Source organism: Wyeomyia smithii, chromosome 3 (assembly GCF_029784165.1).
Source record: "Wyeomyia smithii strain HCP4-BCI-WySm-NY-G18 chromosome 3, ASM2978416v1, whole genome shotgun sequence".
Lineage (NCBI taxonomy): Eukaryota > Metazoa > Arthropoda > Insecta > Diptera > Culicidae > Wyeomyia > Wyeomyia smithii.
The window spans coordinates 96009806-96034847 of NC_073696.1; the positions used below are offsets into that span (position 1 = coordinate 96009806).

Consider the following 25042-nt stretch of genomic DNA (forward strand, 5'->3'; position numbering starts at 1 on the left):
AAAAGAGAAAAACAAGATGGCGCACGTATTGGCAAATCGTTCTGTGATGATAGATTTTATGTAAAAATTGTGTTCTCTTTCCACAAAAATGCTGTTATTTAGTTTTTTATAGAAATATTTGAAGGTAGGCTATCGATGTGTGGTAAATGCAGTTAGATTTATAGTTAATTAAGATGGATTTTGGACCATGAAAAATCGCACTAGGGTGTGTCATGTTACGCTGAATTTCAATCTATTACGTGACTAATGATTATAGTGTAAACGAAATCAATTGGGTTTTCAAGCATTTGTCTAATAATTTTTATCAAAGGTAGTTAATAAAAGAAGAAAACATTCGTTAACTAGCATTTTCAATAGCAAATGGAAGCAATATTGATTTTTTTTTTGCTCTTTCAAAAATCGATTTGCTATCCGCCCGTCAAAACAAAATGCTGTCAGCTCTGACCATCTGTTGTGTTGATAGATTATAGGTGTATTTGTTTTCTGGCTAATACTTCACGGACAGCTGATATTTACGTTTTTCTGGTTTCCATTTTCGAAATCGGGCTGATCACCTGTTTGTTTGTAATGAAGATAAAAAAATCTTTCGAAGAAATGCGTTGAATCATTTGTCAAATCAAGTAGCCATCACTACCTACCAATATTAATGACTCGAGCAATAACCTTGTTGATAACGCTTTGCTTATTTTTCTTCTTTGTTTGATACACTAGCTGCCGACGAAGGTTGATTTTTTTTTTCTTAACTGCCCATTCTATGTTTAATTATCCCCATTTCAGGCTTTACGACTAACAAAGACGTCATCATGAGCTACGAAGTTTCTGAGGAGCCAGATCTTATCGATCTTGGTATGGGTCAGTTCAATACGACTCAATCGCTCGAGGAGATGAAGCTGGACAAGAACATGGTATAGAAATGATCTCAGTTAGAAACAATATTTTTATTTAAACATATCGATTTCTTTCAGGTGTGGCTTCTGTTCTCGCTTATCTCTTCAATCGTTTGGGTAGTGTACATTACATTCTACAATTCGCGTTTGTTTGGGTACTGTATCACTAAACTCGTCAACCGTTTGTTTGTTCGAGGTGCTTATTTTAAAATAGGATCACTCAATGTAAATCCTCTGGCCGGAAAAATTATGTTTCGTGATGTGGTGTATGTGTGTTACGATTACACAGTGCGAGTACAGGACGGGTATTTTATTTTTCGATGGTGGCGTTCGTATGTGCCGAAGGATGTTTCAGAGGATTTGTCCCATTCGGATACTCGTCTCTCGGTAATGTTGAACGGATTCGAGCTGCATGTATACAATCGTTCAGACCTCTATGCCCAGTTGGAAAAAACGTTTGGACTAAAACCGTCGATACTAATTCCAACAGAAAACATGAATGCCGAGGAGATTGCCAGGTTCAAAGAGCAGGCAATGAACTACGAAAATCAGCGACAAAGTAGCGAGCAACCAGAAAAAATTAAAAAGCCAAGACCAGAGGCAATGGCGGCAACTACTTGGAGGGATTTAATTCCGGTTATAAAAATTGATATTTGTTCCGGGAGATTCGTATTTGGCAATCGTTTGACCCCCACCACGCTTTCAATTTGTGTGGAAGAGGCTCACTGTGTGTACAGTACAAAGCCTGCAGTTTCCAAGTTGGATCACTTCATGCATTTCGTGAAGGCGAAAATAGAAAACTCAAAAGTGTTGCTGGCTCCTAGTCCCAAATATACTGGACTTGTGGATGAACCACCTCGCTACATGGGTGAAGGTTTTGTTGTGATGATGTCCAACAACATTGAGCTGTACTTTTATATGGATGAAGCTGGTGTAGTTCCGGAGCAACCGGTAACCTTGACCTTAGCCAATGGTGATGTAGTAGAAGCTACTCCTCCCGTGTGGGGTATTGATATTAAGTGTGGTAAAGGCACTGATTTTAGTTACGGACCCTGGGCAGACCGTCAGCGAGATCATCTTTTTAAATTTTTCTTTCCCCCGGATTATCAAGCGATGCAAGTAACTCAACCGCCAAAACCCGGCGATCGACGTGAAATGCAATCATTCGATGTTAGTCTATGTACACTGAATGAGGCCACGATTGATATTTTGTTTTCGAAGAATAAAGAAACCAATGCGGTGCATGTTAACATCGGTGCTGGATCTTATTTGGAGGTAACACTACCATGGATCACACTGCAAGACGGTTTCACTACGAAAGTAACTGGACAATTGTTACACGTGGAAGCCACAACCAGTTTGCAGTATCGTAGTTTGGCGGAATGTGAAACACTTCAGTTTAACGTTAAAGTTCATTATCCGGTTCGGTGGAACCATCACCAGGAATGGACGATTAATTTGACCGGTAGTAAAGCGACTGCCTACATCGTATTTTCACACAAAGATTTCTTCCAAGACCTAGTGGAAGATTGGGCGTCGAAGGCTAGACCGGATATTTTAAGTTTTGTACCGTACACCTGGAAATTCGGAGTTATCTTGAAAGAATTCGAAATCATCACACTGAGTAACGAGTTCAATTGGATCGATTGCTCCAGTACCAATCAGGAAAATCATCACCTCGCGTTCTGTGGAGATTTATTCGATTTGAGCTTCACCCTTCCGTTTGATGACTTTCTTCCAAACAAGATTCCGATCGTATTTTGGATTCACGGTGAAGGTTTAGATTTAAGTATGTATTTGCCGGAGCAGTCCAGTAGTAAACCTATCTTGGTTGCATTGGACAAAAACGCCCGACTGCTTACACGTGATGGAAGCGTCAAAAAACGTTGCGAATTAATCACCAAAAAATGGCGTCGGGTGTGTCTGCGCTCAGCCGGTTGGATTGATTGCTGGACCGTACCCATTGTGGCTCTTTCGATTAAGTATATTTACCATCCAATGCCACCTCTTGGACCGGATCCTCAAGCGGATATAACAACTCCGGAAAAAGAAGAAATCCTTCTCAGTCCAATGCGTATTCCAAAAATGAGGAAATCACCGGCCATCACCTGGAACGACGCTGGTCAACCACGTTTCGACCCTACTACTCTGCCGCCGGATCAAGTGTCAGTCGAACTAGAAATTGGATCCTCGATTATGCTTGCTTACGGTGCAATTCTAAGAAATTTCATTCATCTAAAGGAAAACATTTTTGGAGAAGATCAATCCTTCACAGATATGGAAAAATCAAACTCCAAATCAAACACTACCAAAAATGTCGGCACTAAATCGACCAGCTCAAAGGATGACCCAAGCAAATCTATTTCTGAAGCGAGTGTAAACTTGGAAGAGAAACCTAAACGCTTTGATCCGAGAATGTTTCGACCGCTTGAGGTAATTGTTAGTGTAACTATCCACGATCTGCAAGCACACGTCATAAAGAACTGTAATGAAAATGATCCTCCTTGTCCGATAGTTCTCATTGAACGGCTAGGGTTTGAGATGAAGAAACGATTTCACGAAACCGAACTCCAAGTGCTGGTGAGCCCATCGTTTCTCATTTCTTCAGAAAACACCATTCGACCGTCGAAGGACAAACACTTGAAGCAGGGTCATTTGCTTCTGTCTGCGGTACAGGTTAGGGGCCATGCTATGTTTAGCAACGAAGGTCGACAGCTGGACGAAGAAACTCTCGAATATGCCTGGTTACTGGAAGTACAGCTTGGGAAACTGTCTGGGAAAATGACTCTTCCCCAGTTATGCAACGTAGTAGTTGGACTTGAAACTCTTGCTTTTCTCACGATGGACTCAGAAAATGAACTAAAATCACCCAAAACCGTACGATATTGTCATCACGGTGTTCCAACGAATGTTTGTCCGCACACTAAAGAAGATGCCAAATATCGGTGCCCTTCAACAGAAGATATCAAGTATCGCATGACGCGAGTTGCAATCGATGCTATAGATTTTTATCTGGTCGAGAACGGGACTGCTATGCATACGTGGATCTCACCAATCCGAATCGCAACATGCAACCTGCATGGTCAACAAGTCAAGTCGGGGGTTACTGGACTAATACCAACCATTTTATTGCGCCAGTTTATTTCTACCGGAGGACATTTCAGCCACAGCAACGGTAATTCACACAGTAACACAGGAACTACCGGGAGCAGTCGATCGGCTAAAGTTCATCATCAAACGACTACGAAACATGAGTCGACAGGGAAAGACGAATCTGGGTGCAGTTCTAGCGGAATCAAGCATAAAAAAACTTCCGAACAGTTTCAACAGCAACAACAGCCAGCTTCTTTTTCGTGTCGTCGCGACTCTAAAGAGCATGCGAGAGAAGATACATTTGGATCGCTTCCGAATCGACGAAGCCATGAATCTGACTACGGTTATCGACGGGACAAGGATGATGGCTATCCATCAATTCATTCGACAAACCGAAACAGTTGTCGAGATATTGATTCCACGGAGCCGTGGCTGGAAGTTGGGTGTCTGTCACTAGGACCAATCATCATTGAAGCTGCCTCTGCACTGCCAATTCCAGAACACTGTTTACATTTGGTGCAGCATAAGTAACTCGTTTTTTTTTTTTGTTTAATTTTAAATAAACTTTAATATATGTCTATTTTGCAGCTATCTTAAACTTCACGACGAACGCGCCCGAAAACTTTGGTTTCTTTGGGCCAGCAGCAGTGATCCTATCAGATGTGGCTGCGTTGGAGGATGTGCATTCTTCGGTACTAACCGCAACGGACCACGTTTCTTCAAACCATCGGCTCAGGATTTGCAGGATTTCATTAATATTGCACGTTATCATATCTACCCAAATTCACGCGAATATGGTTTCGGCCAAAGTTTACTGCATGACGATCAGTTGGTGTTCCACACACCACCGTACAGCCTTCAGCCGGTTTCGTTGCAAGAGTGCTATGAGTATGTGGGAAAACCAAACCTTCGTACTACGAGATTTGGAACTGATTCCAAATCTCCATTGCCACCAAAGCACGAATCAATCATTACCTCACAGAAGCAATGTGACGTATCTCCCAACAGCACTATGATACGCAGCACTGGTGACAAATCAGGAAAATCTTCATTGGAACGAGTCAAAGAAAAGGACACTGGTTCTCCGCTCAGTTCCGATCGTAACAGAGGGCGACGCTTCTCCTACACTAGTGCGAGGTGAGTTGATGAGTGAATGTGTGGTTCTAAGGAATGGGCTACGGCTTAGCAAGATATAAGTTGTGAGTTCGATTCCCGGGTCGTTCATCGGCGTCAGCATTTACTCAAAAGCAGAATTTGCACTGACACGGCGTTAGCTCGAAGTAAAAGAGAGACCCAAAATAAATAACATTTCGATGCGGTATGCACCAGGTAAAGTGTTGTCTGAAGAACTTTGGCACGCTTTGTATAATGCTACCTACATATATTTATTTTTGTCTACATGAAAGCAGTGTGTTTTCTAGCTGGTTGCGTGTGTTATAAATAACAGGGGAGGGAACAAGATTCTGTGTCCTAAAAATAAGTGATCATGTTTGAGATGACTGTCTAAGCTTTTTACCTACATTTTTTTGTGAATTAATCTTGAGCATGGTCAACTTTTTTGTTCCAGACAAAACACGGTTCCGCATGATGTTCCATATTACCGTTTACTGGAATCCAGCCCTAAGATTAACAGTTCAAAAATCTCGACTCCTACACCATCTCGTCAGGAATCGGAATCACGTCTTCTTACACCCAAAGCAATTAAAAAGCAAACCCCGAAAACAAGCGCCTCCGATTCACGTCTCACAATGGAATATGCTCAAGGTGACGATACCTGCAGTATGACAGAAGAAACAACGGAATTATCCCAATCGGCTCCTCAACCACATCCACTGGAATCCGATTCGGAACATTCACTCAGTCCAAAAGTTTCGGAGGACGTGATTATTCGTGACGTCCAGCGTACAGTTTCGCTCACATCGGAAAACCCGTCGGAAGCGTTTTTCTCAGCCGATGAGGATCTGCATGCCTCCCGTAGTTCCAGTTTGAAGGCGAATGATGTCCCAACTATACCGAAAAAACGTTTCGCCTCTGATCTCAGTATCGTCGGACCAAACGACTTAGAAGGAAAACTTTCATCACATCGAAGCGACTACGAAATTCATACTCCAGAACATCGCAGTTTACCCATGAGACCACAATCCACTGCAGAGCTGGTAAGAAATCTTTTAATTTTCAGACGATATAGATAATCGCGCTGTGCCCTTTTTAAGTCTGTTTTTAATTATAATTTCGGCCCATTGGCATAGCAAATTTTTCAAAATAGGAAACCGCGCAGGTTTTTTTCTATTCACTGCGGCAACATTTTCGTTGATGCGTTGATTTGTCAAAGCTGAAATTGCGTAAGCTTGTAGAAATAATGACAATAATATCTTATGAAAGTCATAGATGATTATTATTTAGTTCATTTTGCATGATTTGATCTTGTACACAATTCATGATTCCAGAAGATCATTAAAGCAAAACAAAGTATTGATAGCGATTTTCTTGTTTTTATGCTTGCAAAACGCGCAAAATCATACCCTTCTCCGCATCGTGGTTCAATCGTTCCATTTATGATTCCTGTCGACAATCGCCGCTATCTCATCGCACACGTCATATGAACTCGAAAACCTTTCAACTTCATAATTATAACCAAACAATAAAAATATGCGTACCAATGCCGTCGCCACCTGCAAGAACGATGAGGAACGTCGGATTCATGGTCTGGCGACACCCCTGCGTAAATTCAGTAACATTACTTCACGCCCCGAATTTCGTCATTTTAAACCGGTATACGACGTGAGTACAAAACATTAGAGTGTGAATAGATAAAGCTTTTAGTGTGCGCTAGTTGTTTTGTTTTTTTTTCTCACTAATTGTTTTACTTAAAGCTGATTGTTTTGTTCGATTTCGTGATGTTTTGCGTTGTATACTGCAAAAGTGTGTCGTGAAACGATAAATCTATAGGATACCATGTAGCGCGACTTCGTGCTGGTTGATTAACGTAAGCATAACAGCCTCTCCTTATTTAAACTTTAGGTGACAACATTGACGTAAGTCTGCAAGCATGTATTTAAAACAACTTAATTTGTGTGGCAATATTAAAACTTTTTTTAAATGTTTGATATTCATCATATTTACTAGTTTATTTTATACTAGTTGAACGTTCCCGGCGATGCTCGGGATCAAAAGTTTCAATATAAAGAATCATTTTCTATGATTTATTGCATTATTAGCACAACTCACTTCTAAAATATTTCACATCTTAAACGTCCATCATCACTATTAGTACTTTAACATTTTGAGAACGCACAGAACGGAAATACTCATATTGGATTGCATTTTGTGATTTGGGGATGTTTTACAGAAACTGGAAGTCGCCATTTCGGATTTCAAAATGACGTATAGAGTTCGAAAGTTTCGGAAGTATTGAAATGTAGATCATGTGAAGTCGTTATTTTGGAAAATGTTATGTGAGCTCATCCCAGTTCCGAATATACCACACTCGGGTGATAACTGGATATTCGTCAATCGTTCACAGTAAAACCTCTTTGTATGTAACTTTTAGAAGAAAGAAATCAAAGTAAGGAAGAATTTAGCGTGACCATTCATGCTTAGTTCTCCTCTATAATCATATCTAAAAAGATAACATGTGAATTTTTATAACGAAAATGTTTGTTGTCGTCCAAGGAACACGTCTGAGAAGAAGTTAACGTTTTAATCCACATAACTACGAACAAATTGAAAAAAAAAATGATTACACCGATGGAATGTGGCCTTTTCTCCAGCCGAATGTCCCAAGATCTAGTAAAAAAAAATTTTGGTAAAAGTAAAAAAGTATTTCGAATGCCGTAATTTGTTACTATTCACAAAACTACGAAAACATCAGAAATGTATTTTTTTTCTGCTCGGCTCGCACCAAATTAAAACATAAATTCTTCTGCAAGAAAATATTTGCAGATGTTGAAGGAACAACGAACATTCTATTGAAAAAAAAAAATTACAGGCGAATTGAGCTCATGCTCAAAAAGTCAAGATTTTGCATGTTTTATATGTATAATATATATAAATTTTAAAAAGAGTATTTTGAAGTGTTTTTCTGTATGCAGAAAATCATTTTCAAACATACGTAGTTTTTAAAGTAATATCTCAACTTTTAGCAATAAGATACCTATTATTTTTCCTCACATGTCTTTCCTGAACATTTACAAACATTTCAATGAAGAACAATTACATATTATAGCTTTGAATTTCGATTTAAAGGCAAATTGAGTTCAAATATTCATGAATTTGCTCGTTCAACGTAGTGTTGTGAATAATATCTCAATTTTCAGAAATCAAAAATCTGTTATTTTTACTCAAAAGTTTTTCCTGAGCATAAATAAACATTTTAATGGAAAAAATATATATCATAGCTTTGAATTTTGATTTAGAGACAAATTGAGCCAAAAATATTCATGATATTGCATGTTTTTCTTTATTTTAAATTCTGATTTAGAGACGAATTGAACTAAAAAAAATTATGGTTTTGCATTTTTCATGTGGTTTTGTGGAAAATATACAAATTTCAAATAATCAGATGCCTATTATTTTTCCCTCAAATATCTTTCCTATACCCAACGAATAGTACAAATCATAGATCACCGCTTCGAGTTTTGATTTAGAGGCAAATTCAGCATAAAAGTCATGATTTTGCATGTTTCACGTAGTTTTGTGAATAATATCTCGAGTTTTAGTAATCAGATACCTGTTATTTTTTCTAAAATGTCTTTCTTAAACATCAACGAACATTTTAATGAAAAAAGAATCGCATGTCATCGCTTTGAATTTTGATTTGGAGACGAATTAAGTATAAAAAGACATAATTTTGCATGTTTTTCGTAGTTTTGTAAATAATATCTCAAGTTTTAGTGATCAAATACTAATTATTTTTCCTCAAATGCCTTTCTTGAACATTATCAAACATTTTAGTGAAAAAAGAATCATATGTCATCGCTTTGAATTTTGATTTAGAGGCAAACTTAGCACAGAAAGTCATAATTTTGCATGTTTTACGTAGTTTTCTGAATAATATCTCAAGTTTTAGTAATTAGATACCTATTATTTTTTCTCAAATGTCTTTCCTGAACATCAGGGAAAATTTTAATGTTAAAAAATCTACATGTCACCACTTATTATTTTTGATTTAGAACGATTCAAAATGATGATGATTACTGTACACCTCAGAGACTGAGTGAATAATATCAATAAGATCAAGCGTTACGGAATTCCATTTTTATATAGTAGATTTTATTGGTTGAAAAATGAAAGTTTAATCAGGGGTTTTTATTTATTTCCGATAGCGTTCCGAGGCGATAACAATGAAATTTTCAAAAAGAAATTTTTTCTAATTGATTAAAAGTGCAGATGCTCCGTCAAATATTTTGGTTCCCCCGAGCAAAAGAACTAAAACCCTTGATTGAGTGCTTTTTTATTTTTTTTTACCTTAACTTCGATTTCAAATTATTTCCGAAGATTCGTCATTGTATGTTGATATATTTGCATATGATATGATTGAATATTAATGATATTAAATGAAAAAACACTATACATGTCCAAGAAGAAGAAGGAATAATTACCTGTCGAATGGAAAAAAATATCTATCTCATCTATTCAATAATTTTTTTTATTTATTAAATCTCTTACATTTCGATTTGCTAAAACAAAGGTTAATCGGGCTTTCAAAATTTCGTACGATCGTACTTTGAACAATTTAAAGTAGTGTGTATTACAAAAATTCTCTGTAGCAGATTACCAACTTTAAATGCTCAAAATAATGTTTTTTGGCGGTTGGTTCGGTTCAGTTGCACCCCGACCAAATAGTTCATATTTCTGTAAATTTTTGGGATTTCCCATTTTTGATGAGATGATAAAATGATTTAAACCATTCCACCAATCTACAATACAGCACTAAAGCATCTTTTTGGTGAGTGAATATCTTAGCCTAAATCTTTACCAACGTGTCAAACTTGTTTCGAGCTTATTACTTGCTTGTGCATTCTAGTATCCTGTTGCTAAGGTAATATCATCACCTCTGAAGTAACTAACTGTCTCTTTCGCAGATTGATCCTCACGACTCGTCGGAATCGCACTCACTGTCCTCGAGCTCGTTCATTTCGGCACTGTCGTCACAGGAGGACATTACCCTAGTGAACTTGCACATGCAAGTTAATCGCCCGATTATCGATTCACCCTTGCTGATGGCCAGCTATGTCACTCATTTAGCACAGGTGCGATGTTCCAACTGGTCACACTGCTCAATGCCGTTTGGCGCTGATTCGTTTTCCATGCCACTCTTTCAACAAAACGACGATGGTGGGTTAGTTTACATAGGCAGCAAACTGGTGCCACATTTTGACAATTACTCGAACTGGCGTGAGGTAAAGGTAATCTCACGCTATGACGCTAATTCTAGTCAATCGGCATCTTCATCGGGTTTGTCTACGTTGCCGAAACCACACCCCTGGGATCCAAGCGTTATGGTTCGCGGCAGGTTTGAGAAGCACGAGAGTAAAGAATGCGAAAACGAGTTTCTCAGTTCTCAGGGAGAAACTGCTACAAGAAATTCGGTTGTGATGCGATTCAAAGGACAAGTCGATGTGATGCTTACACCGCTGTTGCTTGAAGGTTTGCAAAGGTAAGTATATTTTTTAAATGAACACATGGAAGCAGGTAAAAAATAAAACAATATAAATAAGCATCAGATAAAAAATGCCAAATTTAAACAGATTGTCTCTTAACGCGGACCAGCCGTTCCAAGGGAGTGTGAAATGAAGCGGTACCCTGGTTTGGTTCTGGAAAGGAATCTCGAAGGGTTCCTCCGACTTCCGAATTTTCGATCTGCTGTTTTTTATCAGCTTGATTGAGTTCTCGTTTCTGGCGCTTTGAAGATATCTGCGAATACGTGGATTCATCTGCAAATTAAACCTATTATGTACATTATTTTTTGTGTTGTATATTATACTTCACCCACCGGAACGCTTATTAAGGTGGTTTTTCATGTTACTGATTCTAGCTAAAATTTCTCGATCGATCAAATTTTTCACTTCTAAATTTTGCCCATATCTAGCAGCATCGTTATTATTAGAGAGCAATCTCGCTGCTGGTGTATTTTTTGTGCGCCTAGGCAAAGCGCGTTTTCTCGTTGTCCGAGTTTTTCTTCTTGTAGTTCTTGTGTATGAGGAAGTAGTGGGTTTTTCGGTTGGTTGCGTTGTTTTACTTTTTGAAAACCAAGACCTTAATGACGCGATCTGGTCACTATCTCCTGTAACCCCTGCACTAGAAAATCCACCGTTGTTTGAACATGATTCAATCTGGCAGCGCCGTACTCTATTACCATAATTAACTTCTCTCTTGGATGGGGCTTCACCCACACTCTCTTCTTCGACCAGCAGACGGTCTAGGTTTTTTAGCTCATTTTCGGATAACTTAGACAATGCTTCAGAAAAATCAGCGTCACTGAACGAACTAAAATCTTTCAGATCTTGGTCTGATGTGCGTTTATGTGTGTCATAGAAAGCGCCGTAGTCTTGAGCATTCTCAAGATTTTTTCCATTTCTGGACCAAGAATAGTCAGCATCAGTGTTGTAGTAGTATGCGTCGGCAAAATTATGGTTTTTATTATTTCCCTGTAATCCTCTTCGCAGGTTCCGGTCGAAATGCAAGCTCTCAACTAGATTATTAAAATAAATGCAAGCGAACAGACAAGTGTAAAATAAAATCATTTCTTAGAAAATGTATAATTAAAACGCAGTGTCATTGTCAAACAATCAACGATAGGCAACGCTTGCTTTTCACGTAACTAACTAATAGGATGTACATATTATTTTATTCTTTATTGCAGGTTGATAGAATCGTTGATACCAACTATGTCTACGTTGCATCCACTAACAATAATCAACGACGTCCACGGGTCCTGTGTCAGTAAAGTGGAAGCAGTGAATGTACTGAAACGTGACCAGTCACTTAGTTATTGGTCGCAGGTTCACTCCAATTCCAAACGTTCTACAGCCGAGCGTAATCTGCAAGGTCCAGGTGGTCCTGTTCTTACTGATGTGTATGAAGAAAGTATTTCTACCCAACTGCAAGGGCTAATAGTGCTACCGAAAATAAACATCACGCTGATACAAAGCTCAGTGATCGAGGAAGTCATTTCATTCGCTGCACTTGATAATGTCCAGGAACTGAGCTGTGCTTCCCTGTTAGCCGTTTGCTTAGAGGGTGTTTCCACGAGATTCCATCTTGGTAAAACAACCAAAGCATCGATGCATACTGTTTATACTCAGCCAACGATTCGAACCGGTGGACTGAAAAAAAGTGGATTGATTCGTGGCACAAGAGCTCTACTGGCACATCTTTCCTCGCAGACAAGACCAGACAATGTACCCGGAGATCCGATTTTATTGGAAACATCAGAGAAACAATTGGAAGAATTGATAATTACCCTGGATGTAGGAAAAGCGCATGCTCAATTGAGACGACTAAAGAATGACTCAGTTGCTGTACAAGACTCACAGATAGTCATCACTGCTATTCCAGGGCACCGTAGCCGCGCAATGTTTGATTGCACGAAAATCCCTGAGGAACCAGCAACAGATGGTAATACAGTGATGGGCTACATAATGTTTGAGTGTGGTCTTGAAGGTGTGGGTGTGAAAATTGTTAAAAGATCACAATTTGAAAAATCAGAAAATGCTGAAGAAGCTCTAAAGCAGTCACCAGATGTTAGGAATTCGGAAACCAATCAGAGCAGTGTAACTGCGAACAATCCCCTTAACTTGGTTACATTACTAAATGAAGCCGGAGGAAGCATGGCTGCCGAAGCATTGGCAAAAATTGGCATGAAAAAACCATCAACGCCGAAAACGAGTACTCCAAAAGATAAGAGCACAGCTGGAAATGAACAGAAAGGTAAAGAGAAACCTGCTGACGGTCGAACCTCTCGTGAGCGTTTCTCTCATGTAGCAGACGAGATGGATCAAAGCAAGGAACAGACGGGTCAGCATGGACCAAACATTTTACCCGGAGAACAAGACAATTCCGTCGCGGTTGTTCCATTGAAAAATGCGAATGGTAAAACGTCATCCTGTGTGATAGATTTCAAAACAGTTTGGTTCAACTTTGCCGCCCCGCCACGTACTCCGATCACCAGAAAAATTGATTATTCTCGTTTGGATTGGAATTTACTCAGCACGGCGTCACCTGCAATTACCGCTTGGATGAATCCTAGCAATCGATTTGCTATCAAAGTGGTTGCACTGATTCGTGCGACGTACGTCAGACGTACTGCTGTGATGGTGGCCTTGATGGCTGATGCATGGGAACGACAAACACTTCATCGACCGTTAAAAAGTCGCTATCCCGGAATGTTTACACCTCTTGCCAAAACACTACAGGAAGATCCGAGCTGTTTACTCTGCACAATGTTACAAAAGTATGTCCTAGAGGAAACGGTTTCCAAGATAGATAATGATCTGAAACAACAGTATGTTCCACAACTAAGCACTCTAAGACAGGTATGATCAGTTTTAGGTAAATTTATCTGGTTATGCAAATTATGATTTTTTCAGGCTGTCATCGTGTTGAGCCGGCAATGGAAGAATGTTCTGTACAACCCCATGTTGTTCGAACATCAGTACAAAGGCAAGCTGAACAACCCCATAAGTGTAACGTTTTCTCTTCCACAAGATGAGGTGAGTATACCCAAAGATCACATTGAACTACAAGCATTCAGATTCAAATCCGATCATTTCGCCCAAGTATCATTCGAGCTTTCGCTCTTAACAACTAAATAATTGCGCATTCAATGCCGGTAAAACTCCTCTCTTTCAGAGATATAAACCGATTTGGGGTAAGTTCATAGTGTTGAACGTTCTCCATGCGAGTTTTCTAACTGTAGTTTACGCAATGTCTATTGAGTACATTTGTGTCCGCGCTGTTTATTTGTACCTTGGATCGGAGAGGTGCTTTGTTGTAAATAATCCTATAGTTTCAAATCTCCAATCGATATATTTTCTCATACCTAACACCTGATTTTTGTGCCAAGAACAACTGGGACATTCCAACGAGTTCTCGGTAATATTCTTTGCGTTCTTTGGTAACGAACAGTGGAAAGTTTTACCGATCGTAAAATATAGTTGTCAAATGATTATGCTTTCGGGACAGTGGTGAAGGTAATTCTTTCGGAAAATTGGCATTCTTATTCTTTCTATATCTACCTATAAAACTACATTGTTTAAAAAGAATTCAAGAAGATTCCTTGAAATCTGCTGCTATCTCTGAAATCTATTCCTTAAAACCTATTCGTTTCACTCGAACAACTAAGAGTGGCTGTTATTTGATTGTTTGAATATGAAATTGAAAGTCAAATTGCTTATGGCAGTAATGGTGTTGATTTGATTTCCTTCTTAAAATGATTATTTTTAAAACGAATTTTGCAATAATAAAAATAATCTGTGATACTTTCGTACAAATGTGATATGAGAATACAAGCGTTTAATCTTCGGAAAAATGCATCATGTTCCTCAACTTAATTAAGCTGCAATGATTTGCGCGGTGTATCAGTTTCCTTTTTAAGATACTGGCAAATTTTTGTAATGAAGTGTCTCAACAACGTATTGTAAAAATAACAAAACATGACAGAATACGTTCCATCAATAAGGTCGAATGCATATCTGAAACTTAAACTTCGTTTTCGGAGAATACTTTGCTAAAATAAAAATTAATCCAAACTGCTCCCACGTTTAACACAACTACTAACCAAAAAAATCCGTTCAGTACAATGCTTCATTCCATCATCCTAATCGCGCATCATTCATTTCATCGGAATACCACTCTGGCTTTTTTCTATCCCTGAACAGGACGCAGAAGACACGGATGACATCGATGCCGAAAACTATCCGGTGGGTATCATCGAAAATCATCCTCTAATTGATGAGGAAAACGAGCGCACAATGCTGCTTGGTCAAAGTGTTCAGGCGCATCACCAGCGACAAGCAACAGTAACAAGCCATCAACATCACGGTAATCCATCTTCTCCATACCCGTTAATATCCCTGGTCCATGCTTTTCATACCCTCCAACATGTGTCTTTCTTTCTCTCTCTCTCTCTGATCTGTGTCAATATTTTCTATGTGTTCGAGTGTATTTGTTTGTCTGTCCTGTGTGCATGCTTCAACCCATATAAACCCACAACTGGTCTGGGTCAGCAACCGTAAATGTTCTTCTCCGAACACATTTTGAATGAAGTGAATTTTCGATTTCGCCCTCCACATTTTTTTAATAGTAATCAAAGTGCCCGAGGAACCGGTACAGATCCACATAACCAAGCTTGGAGATTCCCTTAACACCTCTCCTAGTACTAACAACTCAAACAAGTTGCGGAAAAAGTCGTCGGTAAAGAGTTTTATTCCTCCAGCAGCACCATCTTCGCGATCTAGCATGCAAATGTTCCCAATTATATTTGACAAGCACGATCCCCAGATCGAGTACGGGGCATTGAAGGAAGGATCTCTCCCGTCCGTATGCAGTTCATCCGATTCAACAGGTAAACCTGGTACTCCACCAGCGAATCAGAAAGAGGATCTTTACTCGTGGATGGCTAAACAGCAGAATGGACACTCGAAATCTAGCCGAGATAAAGAGAAACACGAGGTTCTTAAAAAGAATCAACCGCTTTTACATGATGTTATAAATTTTTATTCATTTTCAGGGTACTCGTCACGCAACTAAAAATCGCCTCGAGACACATTCTATTAAGTATATACAGGACAATAATCGCATCATTGATGCCCATCTGATTTTCGAGCCAATGCTGACATGTTTGGGTGTCATGCCACAACAGATGATCAATAGTGTTTCGAACACTGACGTTTCTTCGTTAGACAGCTTAGGCACGAATCTTTCTCTCGTGTGTTCATTTGATACTATGCGCATCGATATTGTCGTAAGTGAAGCAGGAGATTCGAAAAAGCCTAAGCCTAAGGTAGGCAAGAAAGGCAACGGAAAGTTTTCTATTATTATGCCTGCCGAGCAGCCGGCATTTTTGTGTGAACATGTTGGTGTGGAGTTGGAACTGATGAAAATGACGGATGGATTTCCAGACGATTCAAAGTTACATATGCTTTACGTCTCGCGTGGACAATTGAAAAAGCACACAAGCACTGTGATCAATTTCAGCTTAAATGTAAAGTATCTATCGCAACAGGTAAACATGCCTCTTTTGCGGTTACTTCACCAAATCACCAACATGTACCAAAACGTGAAAGATGCTCAAAATGAACTTCGCGATCACCCTGAACACGGGAAACGGAGTGCACCGCTGAAAGATGAATCTAGTTTGGGTATGTGAATTTGCTATCATAATGAATACAGCTAACCATTTTGTTTCTACAGCATCCGATATAAATGATCCTACTTTGATGGGTTCACTGAATGAACCGTTGATGTCGCAGAATGGTATCTTCGACTATGCAGATGAACGGTACGATAAATTCAATGAGGACATTCCCTCCCGCAATGAACTTCGCCATTCCGTGAGCCGATCGAAACTGCCAAGTCTGGGGGCGTTAATACCACTAACTCCATCACCAAGCTCACGCAACAGACCTCACAGTTTTGCGCAGAAGTTAAGAAGCACTAGTAAATCGGTCAAGGGTAAACTGGGCTACACAAATCTCAACGAAACCGTCACAACGCCTATCAAAGCAAGCCCTACGGCATTAACTTTCGCCGATGCTCTCTCGAGGAATTCGTTAGAAGCGAAAAATTCACTCACAGGCTTATCCAGCTCTTATGGAGGTATGATAAATGTGTTATCAACTGTTTCTAACGTGTGTTGTTCCTTAACACCCCTGATTGTTCAATTATACCATTTATTGTTTTACTACTATCAATGTGGCACATTCAATGATTGTAATCAAGCGTTTTCTCATGGTATTTGAGTAGCTACATTCAGATTAGAGTGTAATCCACTCTAGCCATCATTTGGTCGATTTTTTTCAAAAACTGCGCATTTTATGATGCCATTTCATACCATACCAACTAACAACGCTTGTAATTGATCGTTACGCGTAAATACACTTTTCATCGACACTTGTTCTCTGCTGCAAAAAGCAAAAGTATAGTCATTCAAGCTAAATGTTTTATCACCGACAGCAAAAAAAAAAATCGCTTTGATAGTCATTCTCATGAAATATGTGATTTACGAAAAAAAAAACGCGAGCTTTAGAACTTTTTCTCTGATCGATTATTTCTTTATTTCAAATGGTGCCACTTATTCCCGTCCTGTTTCCCGTTCCAAAAAATCTCAAACACAACGCACGCATCAACGCGCGCAGGACCAAATGTTAATGAAGCTTTTGTAGATTACACGGCACCCTTTGATCGATCGACATTCACCGGACCTATACACAGCATATTGGATACCCCAAAATGCTGGAAAACTATTTACCACCTGTTGGACCTTTACTCCGCCATGCCGGAAACGAAGACAATTTCGCGCCGGTAAATATGTTGGATTGGCTTTCGCTTCTTCATAAACAATTTTCGATTTATAGCGTTTCCCTTTCACCGGACGCCACTGGCCAGAACCGTGTTCGAAAATACAACTTTTTAACAGAATCAAAAGGTACAGTACGGGATTGTGACGATGGTAAGTCGGGAACTCCACTACCGAAGGACGTTGGCGTTGTAACTCAGGAGCGAACCCGATTAGTGGTGTTTGGAGTAGCGAAAATTCATAGAACTAGATTGCTTGCAACGTTGAGTGGGTTGAAATTGGAGGCAGAAATTACAGCCTTGCACAGCAGTACTACATGGCGCAAAAAATCTCGTCCGGCGTCATTAGAATGTTCTCTGACCGGCCAGGTGGGACGCGCTATGATAGTACTGTTGGAAGGTGTACCTCCCAATCAGCAGTGAGTAAACTTTGTACCCTGAATTGCCTGTTTTGATACGTGATTCATCATGCACTATGTGAACTGTTCCTTTCTTTCAGAACCGTCGTAAAAGTTACCATTGGCAAAAGTCAAACGTTGTACTCCAGTATTACTCGAAAAGGAAAAGACAAAAACAACGGGTTACTCTCGGTTGGTATTGTCAACATTGATATCCCACAACATCCGGTAGCCCTTCACGGTATGATGACTCGTGGGTCTAAGCAAATTTCGTCAACACTCCAAGAGTTACGCGTCACTCGGAGCTCAGCGCGATTGGCTCGCCAGCCTGAAGAACCAGAGTCTCCCCTGCATCATCAACATGAGACGAAAGACAAGCATACTAACATCCGCAAACAAAGTGTTTCTACATCTAAAATGGCCACCAGTAATCCTAGTGGTTTACTGCAACCGTTAGTTATGCAATTCAACATTATCCTGCAAAGCCTATCAGTTACGGCGGCCCTGTTGCCTTCGCTGCAAGCGCAATACAAAATGGATCAGGTCACGTCAACGGGTGTGACCGGTGGTAAGGCAAAATTCACCGTAGATTTACCCAACCACTCCCTCAGTTTCACCACAAAAGTGCAAACCACGGAGACTAACTTACCCTCAGAAGCATGTATTGCATTGCCTCCAGTTCACGTAAGCGCAGAATATGTTCCAGAAAGCTCGTCCGAGGATTCAGCCCCCATCGATGGTGTTGTGCTGCGACAGGGAGGTTACCTGGCTGCATCCGCCGAAATTGGTGTGTTTGAACGATGTCTCTCAACAGACCTGTTGAATCATTTAGTATTTGTGCAGAAAGTATTCATGAAAGAGGTCAATGAAGTTGTTCAGAAAGTCTATGGAGGCGAGAAACCAGTTCCAATATGGCTCGAAGACGCAGATGATAATGGTTCTCACATAAGAAGAATACTATTTTCGCTGAACATTAGAGTGAAACGCATTCAGCTTACCGCTACGACCCCTTGTAACTCGGCGGTACGTTTCGAAACGGGTCAACTAGATCTACACCTGTCGAATCGTGTCAAGAATTTAGCCGACATATCCGATACAAAGCTGTTCGGCAAGGCTCAAATAGATCTGAATCTATCGTTAGGACAAATAATAAAGAACGTCATTTTCGACGAGGCTGAACCAGAGTTCCAACAATATGCTTTTTTCAACACTACTATCGGACTGAGAAATGCGTTCCAAGATGAGATGATGAATGATGATAAGGAACTGGTTTTAATAACTCTAAAACGCCCCCTGATGTACGTACAACCAATTGCTGTAGACAAAGCCATTCTCGTTTGGTTGAACTATAAAAATGCTTATGAATACTGGACGGAGAAACGTGCAAACCTCAATAAAGAGGTTCTAATGGCGACACAACAAGTATTAGAAAAAGTACCATTCGAAAAACTCAGTCAACATTTAGCAACCGCAAATTTATCAACGCTGTTTCTGCAATTAACTGTTGAAGATATGGGAATATGTTTGCCACTTAATCAGCCCCCACAGATGTGGGGAAATCGCTCGGTTGGAGATTATGAGCAAAAAGGAGCAGTCGTCATAACACTAGAAAATACTATAATTTCCGCTTGCAGTTGTGGTTCTCTGGTTTCCAAAGGGAAATTTGCAGGACTATGTCTACGTTTTGCAGAAGATTTTGATTCTTCGTTGGATGAATGGAAACCTAACATGAACGATGCCAGTATAATGAATCTTTGTGTTGTATCAGAAGGTACTTATGAGGTTTGCTCTAGAACAATTGCTGCAAAACATCCGGATAACGCCAAGTGGTTCCTAAATGTAAAATGGCAAATGGAAGGTGTCGACATTCATCTAGATATAAATATCGGCAAACAGCTATCAGCTCTAGGACACACCCTAACCATGCTGACAGGTTCCGAAGACGAGGAGCCAACGTCATCCGATACACAAGATAGCGATGACGCTGACCAAATAGAAGGCAACAGAAATTCACAGGAGTTTGGTGCAAAAGCACGCAAGTCAGTTGATTCACTGCCTTCGTTTTTATTCGACACTGCGATTGACCCAAAAAAGCGTTCCTTACTTATGGAAAACGAAATAGCCGAGCAGACGAAGACGGTCAATGATTTGCGTACGCTTGGTGCATCCAGCAAAACAATTGAAAACGAAGAAAGGAGGCTGCAAGAGTTGCAAGCGATCTGTTACAAATACTTCCGCCGGGATATGTTGCAGGTGAGTTATTTTCTAGTCTATAATTTTTTTTCTTGAAAAATCAACAAAATTCTCAAAATCAGTTGTTGCACAACTTATCTTCATAAAAAAATCAATTCTCTCAACAGAAATGGAAACGGCCCACCATCCGCAAATCCATGCTAAAATCTGCGAACCGGTCCCGTTCCTTCATTGCACCCTCGCCAACCAAAGAGGATCTAAGAGATCCACACGAATACACAGCCATGACCGAGTCGATAGGCAATGAGGGACTTTTGAATAGTCTGCAGGAATCACCGAATGCGGGCCCATCCCGCACAACTTCGCTGAGAGTTAAAATTCCACTCGCAAACCGTGTCACTTTAACTGAATCAATGCGTCAATCATCGCTTCCAAGTGCTGACTCGGATGCCGCTTACTCTGATTCCGGTTTTGATTGGCAACGGTATGACTCGGCATCAATATCTTCCGATGTACCTAACTTGCTGGAAATCGATGGTGAACAGGTGGAACTACGCAAGAAGAGCCCCAACCATCCTCAAAAACAGCAGGAACCAAACATTGATTTTGAATTAGACATAAAAGTGTTGGTGAACTCGGGAAAATGTGTGCTACATACAAAGGACATTACGGACGAAAAAATGTCCACCAGCATTAGTAGCACAGTGAAGCAGCACAAAAGAGAAAGAAGTATCGGTACTGATTGGGGAAGCCCGGTTCCATCGAGAAGGACTAAAGAAAAATCTAGAATCAAATATAACTCCCCCTATACTGCCTTGGTAGATCTAACTATTTTCCATATTCCTGGCTTGGATGTCAAACTTCAATACCAATCAAAGATCATTGGTGATGACGCGTCACCTAGATTAAGTACGGGAGATCCATTTGGCGTCGTCCGGCGACACGGTTGCAAGCGAGCTACGCTTTTTGCTTGGATGACTCTTCAAAGCATTCCGGAAGAGACGATCATATCTCCACACATTCTAGAATTTCTAGAGCAAACCCTTGAACCAATTCCATCGAAAGCAATCTCTGCACCATCAAACCCCGTTAATCTTCAAATGCTAGAAAACAACTATGCCGCCTACGCCAGTTTCCCGGTTGATGTCGTGGTATACTTCCACATGCAACCTTCAACATTCCGATTTTCATGCCTGCCTGTGTCTAGGGTAGAATGCATGCTACAGCTGCCTAGTTTGGACATCATTTTCAGCTCAAACCGACACGAGGATGATGCTACTACTGCTGGTATCAATGAAACTGAGCCCGCCAAATCAGCCGGCGGCTTGAGTGTAACAGGATGCTTAGCTGATTTCAATGTTTACATCTTTCACCCGTATGGAGGTAAAAAAACGAATTTAAAAGAGTCTCATCAGTTTAGTCCTCTGGCTGACAGCGAACGTAAGGATTCACTTAGTATAAATGTAGAGTTTGTGAAGTTTCACATAACGCGATCAAAGAAGATTAACTATGAAGCAGGCATTATGAGAAAGATGTCCGATCAATCCAAAGCTGTTATTCGATTTTCGACAATTGTAGACATAGGATCCGCTTCATTCAAATACGATATGAGACGGTTAACTGAGATATTGGCTTTCCCCAAAGCTTGGTACCGGAGAAGTATTGTGCGAAGAATGTTTTTGGGTGATCTGAGTGTCCCGCAAGTCAGCATGTGTGATTTGGAAAGTGTTTCCGAAGATAATAGCATGAAAACGACGGATAAAGAGCTCCCTATCGATCGACCAGAACCGTTGAGTCGAGAGAAATTAAAGCTTAATTTGGAGAATGATATTCCGAAAACCAGCCTAGGAAGTACCAGTTCATCGTCCATTACAGCAAGATTGAAAGATCAAAAATCATCGAGCATGGATTCGAATACGTCTCCTTCGGATGTGAACCAGATTACTTCGTGGGAAACTTTAGTTTTATTTGCGGTAAACTTCACAAAATTGAACGTACAGATGAACATGGGGAATGTAATGGGGAATATAGTTTGGCTTACGAAAGCATTCCAGAGCAATGGAAGACTGAGCATAGGCAGCACTGGACACAAAAATATGTATATTGGTGTTGGCTTAGGAGGATCATCACTTGATGCTAAGGGAGGTATTGTCGGAGGGACCATTGAACTTAGTAAAATTGATACTTTTATACACATCAGAGAAGATCCGGGTCGCGAACCAGATCATAAAGTAGGAATTAAATTCCTTGCACTCGAATTGAAGTTTGACTACATGGGGACAAGCGTTTTGATGACTCGGATCAGTTCACTACGAGCGCAGCTTCGAGATGAGTGGAAATTTTCCAAAGATCATGATTCCAGCAACACACTACCTACAAACTATCCAGCTATCATCCTAATTCATGGTGATCTTTCGTGGGATCAACTGCAAATGATGATTTCTAAGTCCACAACTGCTGACATCCTAAAGATGTTCTATAAACTTGAGGAATTTTTCTCACAGCAGTTTAAATCGTCAAAACGCGTATTTTCAAGTTTGGAACCACGACTTGCGGTCGACAGCAATGTCCGCCGTCGTGAATCAACTAAAAAGCTATCAACTGTTACATCTGCATCTATTGCAGAACGAGAACTAAATTCAAATGATGCACGTCACCATCGACATTGGCAGCGTCCGTTAAAACAAACCGAAGGTTTGTGGCTTTCCACACTTGGCCTTCCACTATCGAACATTGGTACCGTACTAGGTGGAACAATGGAGTTGCACGGCGAAAATATTTCACTTGCTTGCTTCCATGGTATCAATTTTAAATCCAAATCATGGGCACTTTTCAGCCTTAAAGAACCGTGCATCAACTTTGCAACAGAAGCACAACACATCGATTCATCAGAAGAAGTGCATGTTATACAAACGCTTACTTTCGGTTTGGGCATGAACTCTCAACAAGCATCCCAGCATCATTCGAATGCAACCGTTGTACGAATGACAAGAAATGTGATTTTCCCACCTCAATTCAAGACGCTACACGAATGGTTCCATTACGCATTTGCCAACAGTGAGATTGATGGTGAGTGTTATTTAAGGTGTGTTAGTATTTGACTAACGTGTTTTCTCTTATCAGCGGTTGATCGTTTCCCAGTACTTGAACGTGACAAGGAACATCACACTAACTCGATCGAGCGGGCAAGGGGAGCGTCGGGAGGGACATCATCGCACCCAAAGCTACAGGACCCGAATCACAATAGGGAAGTGATTTTTGCACTACCCAGTCTTCAGTTGCATTTTAAAACCGAGCATCTACAAGGTGCCACAACTCCTGACGCTATTGGTATGTGATTCTCTAGGCAAGTTTCTTCAATGTTTAACCCTATGTATTTTAGAAGAAAAACCCGTCGTTGAATGCAGTTTCATTACCGAGTTCGAGGATCACATATTTGTAACCGTTGATGCGGACGCCTTTTTCTTTCTGCATGATCTGATCACCTCGTACTTGAAGGAGAAAGAGAAAGTGGTAAGCTTAGCTTAAAATTTATATCATTGCGCTTCGATTAATGCGTTTTATTTTTAGCTTGGAACTATTACCAGTTCTAGAGCTACGTCGCCAAGTCCGGCACCTATTCCATCTCCATCTCCAACTCCTTCCAATCAATCCTCGTCGAAATCAGTAAAAAGTAATATTCCTCCGAGTACTACGTCTTCTCAAGATTCAACATTTGATAGTCAATCGATTGCCAATGGGAGTGCTACAAATCTTTCTGACGCTGGAGCAACCAGCTTACAAAATCGTACAGAAGGCAAACAAAGCAACTCTAAACATGTCAACATAAAAATAGAGAAATCGGAAATCGAACAACTGCTACGTACAGATTGGCGACATTTCAATTGTAAGACTTGGCATTTGGAACCGACTGTTAGGTAAGAGAGTGCTGTAAAATTTGTAATATGTTATCTAACAAAACTTGTCCCTTAGATTACTTTCATGGGCTGGAAAATCTATCGAGCCGTATGGTATTGACTATATTTTGAACAAGTTAGGCTTTAGTCATGCCCGAACAACAATCCCCAAATGGTTACAGCGTGGTGTCATGGATCCATTGGATAAGGTTGAGGCTATGCTGATGCTTCAGCTTTTACTAATGGCGAAAGAAAACGAAGTCGATGAAAAGGAAACACCTAAAGACAAGTAATTTAAGGTAAGGTTATTATCACACATTCTGAGTATGTTATATCCAGTTATCAAACAATGATAATCACAACAAATGTGTAGAAAACGTTGCAATTGACTGTATCATGTTCTTGAACAAAAACTTAGCAGCTTTTAACATGACCCCCTCTTCTAGTCGCTGCTTCGAGTAGCAATCGCATTAGATGTTACATATAGTTACACTACTATTGGTGTGACTCACCGTATCTAATTCCTGTCGGTATTTATAAAAAAACAATAAACATCTATGCATCTAAGTCAGTGATTAATTTCTTCGAAAAGAACCTTTGGTTCAATGTAACCATATTAGTTTTCGCGATACTTGAGAAAAATATAATTTTATTTTTGGTAAATATGATTTTATTTGAAAATGATTTTTTTTTATATATATAAGAGTAGATTAGATTAGCACATCTTCCATTTATGAAATCATGCTTTTTTAGTTATACTCAAAATGTACTGGTCATCTTAACGCATCAGTGGACTGTAGTTTTCTTAAAAGAGGGCTACTTTTCCGGACATAATATAAAACACGTCCGACACTTCGTAGCTACATCGGTACAAAGAATTTATTTGGCAATAAGCATATTCTACAAAGCATGTTAAATATGTGTTGGTTTTAAGGATATGAAAATTATTAGGTATGCTCAAAATTTGACAAACATTCTCCCGGCGTTGAAATTCATTTCAAACTTCGCTGTCCATGTTTAGTGGAAGCAAACATATCTCTGTAACTGCTCTTTTTAA

At 40.0% G+C, this 25042-nt stretch overlaps 2 protein-coding genes across 7 annotated transcripts; one reads left to right on the forward strand and one right to left on the reverse strand.

Annotated features, from left to right (window-relative positions):
* LOC129733275 (bridge-like lipid transfer protein family member 1) lies at window positions 1–24552 on the forward strand. 6 transcript variants are annotated; one of them, XM_055695029.1, is made up of 21 exons: window positions 1–124; window positions 778–905; window positions 966–4507; window positions 4569–5117; window positions 5548–6136; window positions 6660–6761; window positions 10064–10638; window positions 11845–13516; window positions 13571–13693; window positions 13833–13851; window positions 15421–15653; window positions 15712–16342; window positions 16395–16799; window positions 17339–17504; window positions 17558–17917; window positions 17998–20149; window positions 20257–23158; window positions 23213–23419; window positions 23472–23602; window positions 23660–24006; window positions 24062–24552. In XM_055695029.1, exons 2-21 carry the CDS (start codon window positions 804–806, stop codon window positions 24276–24278), a joined length of 15024 nt encoding a protein of 5007 aa, XP_055551004.1. In that variant the 5' UTR covers window positions 1–124; window positions 778–803; the 3' UTR covers window positions 24279–24552. The 6 variants fall into 6 exon arrangements, with proteins under 6 accessions (XP_055551004.1, XP_055550999.1, XP_055551000.1 ...); XM_055695024.1 differs by lacking the exon at window positions 13833–13851 and adding an exon at window positions 14861–15023 and having other exon boundaries at window positions 15286–15653; XM_055695025.1 differs by lacking the exon at window positions 13833–13851 and adding an exon at window positions 14861–15023 and having other exon boundaries at window positions 15286–15653; window positions 17366–17504.
* On the reverse strand, window positions 10609–11785 carry LOC129733277 (uncharacterized). The gene is made up of 2 exons (XM_055695030.1): window positions 10975–11785; window positions 10609–10915 (listed from the first exon to the last, which is right to left on the reverse strand). The coding sequence occupies exons 1-2, from the start codon at window positions 11723–11725 to the stop codon at window positions 10722–10724; spliced, it is 945 nt and encodes a 314-aa protein (XP_055551005.1). The 5' UTR covers window positions 11726–11785; the 3' UTR covers window positions 10609–10721.
* Window positions 24553–25042: the final 490 nt, after the last annotated feature.

Coding starts and splice junctions, on each gene's coding strand:
- LOC129733275 (XM_055695024.1), top strand. CDS start 804: ATGAGCTACGAAGTTTCTGAGGAGCCAGATCTTATCGATCTTGGTATG. Junction 906..965: donor TGAAGCTGGACAAGAACATG/GTATAGAAATGA, acceptor GATTTCTTTCAG/GTGTGGCTTCTGTTCTCGCT. Junction 16,343..16,394: donor GAAAGATGAATCTAGTTTGG/GTATGTGAATTT, acceptor TTGTTTCTACAG/CATCCGATATAAATGATCCT.
- LOC129733277 (XM_055695030.1), bottom strand. CDS start 11,725: ATGATTTTATTTTACACTTGTCTGTTCGCTTGCATTTATTTTAATAAT. Junction 10,916..10,974: donor CCACCTTAATAAGCGTTCCG/GTGGGTGAAGTA, acceptor TTTAATTTGCAG/ATGAATCCACGTATTCGCAG.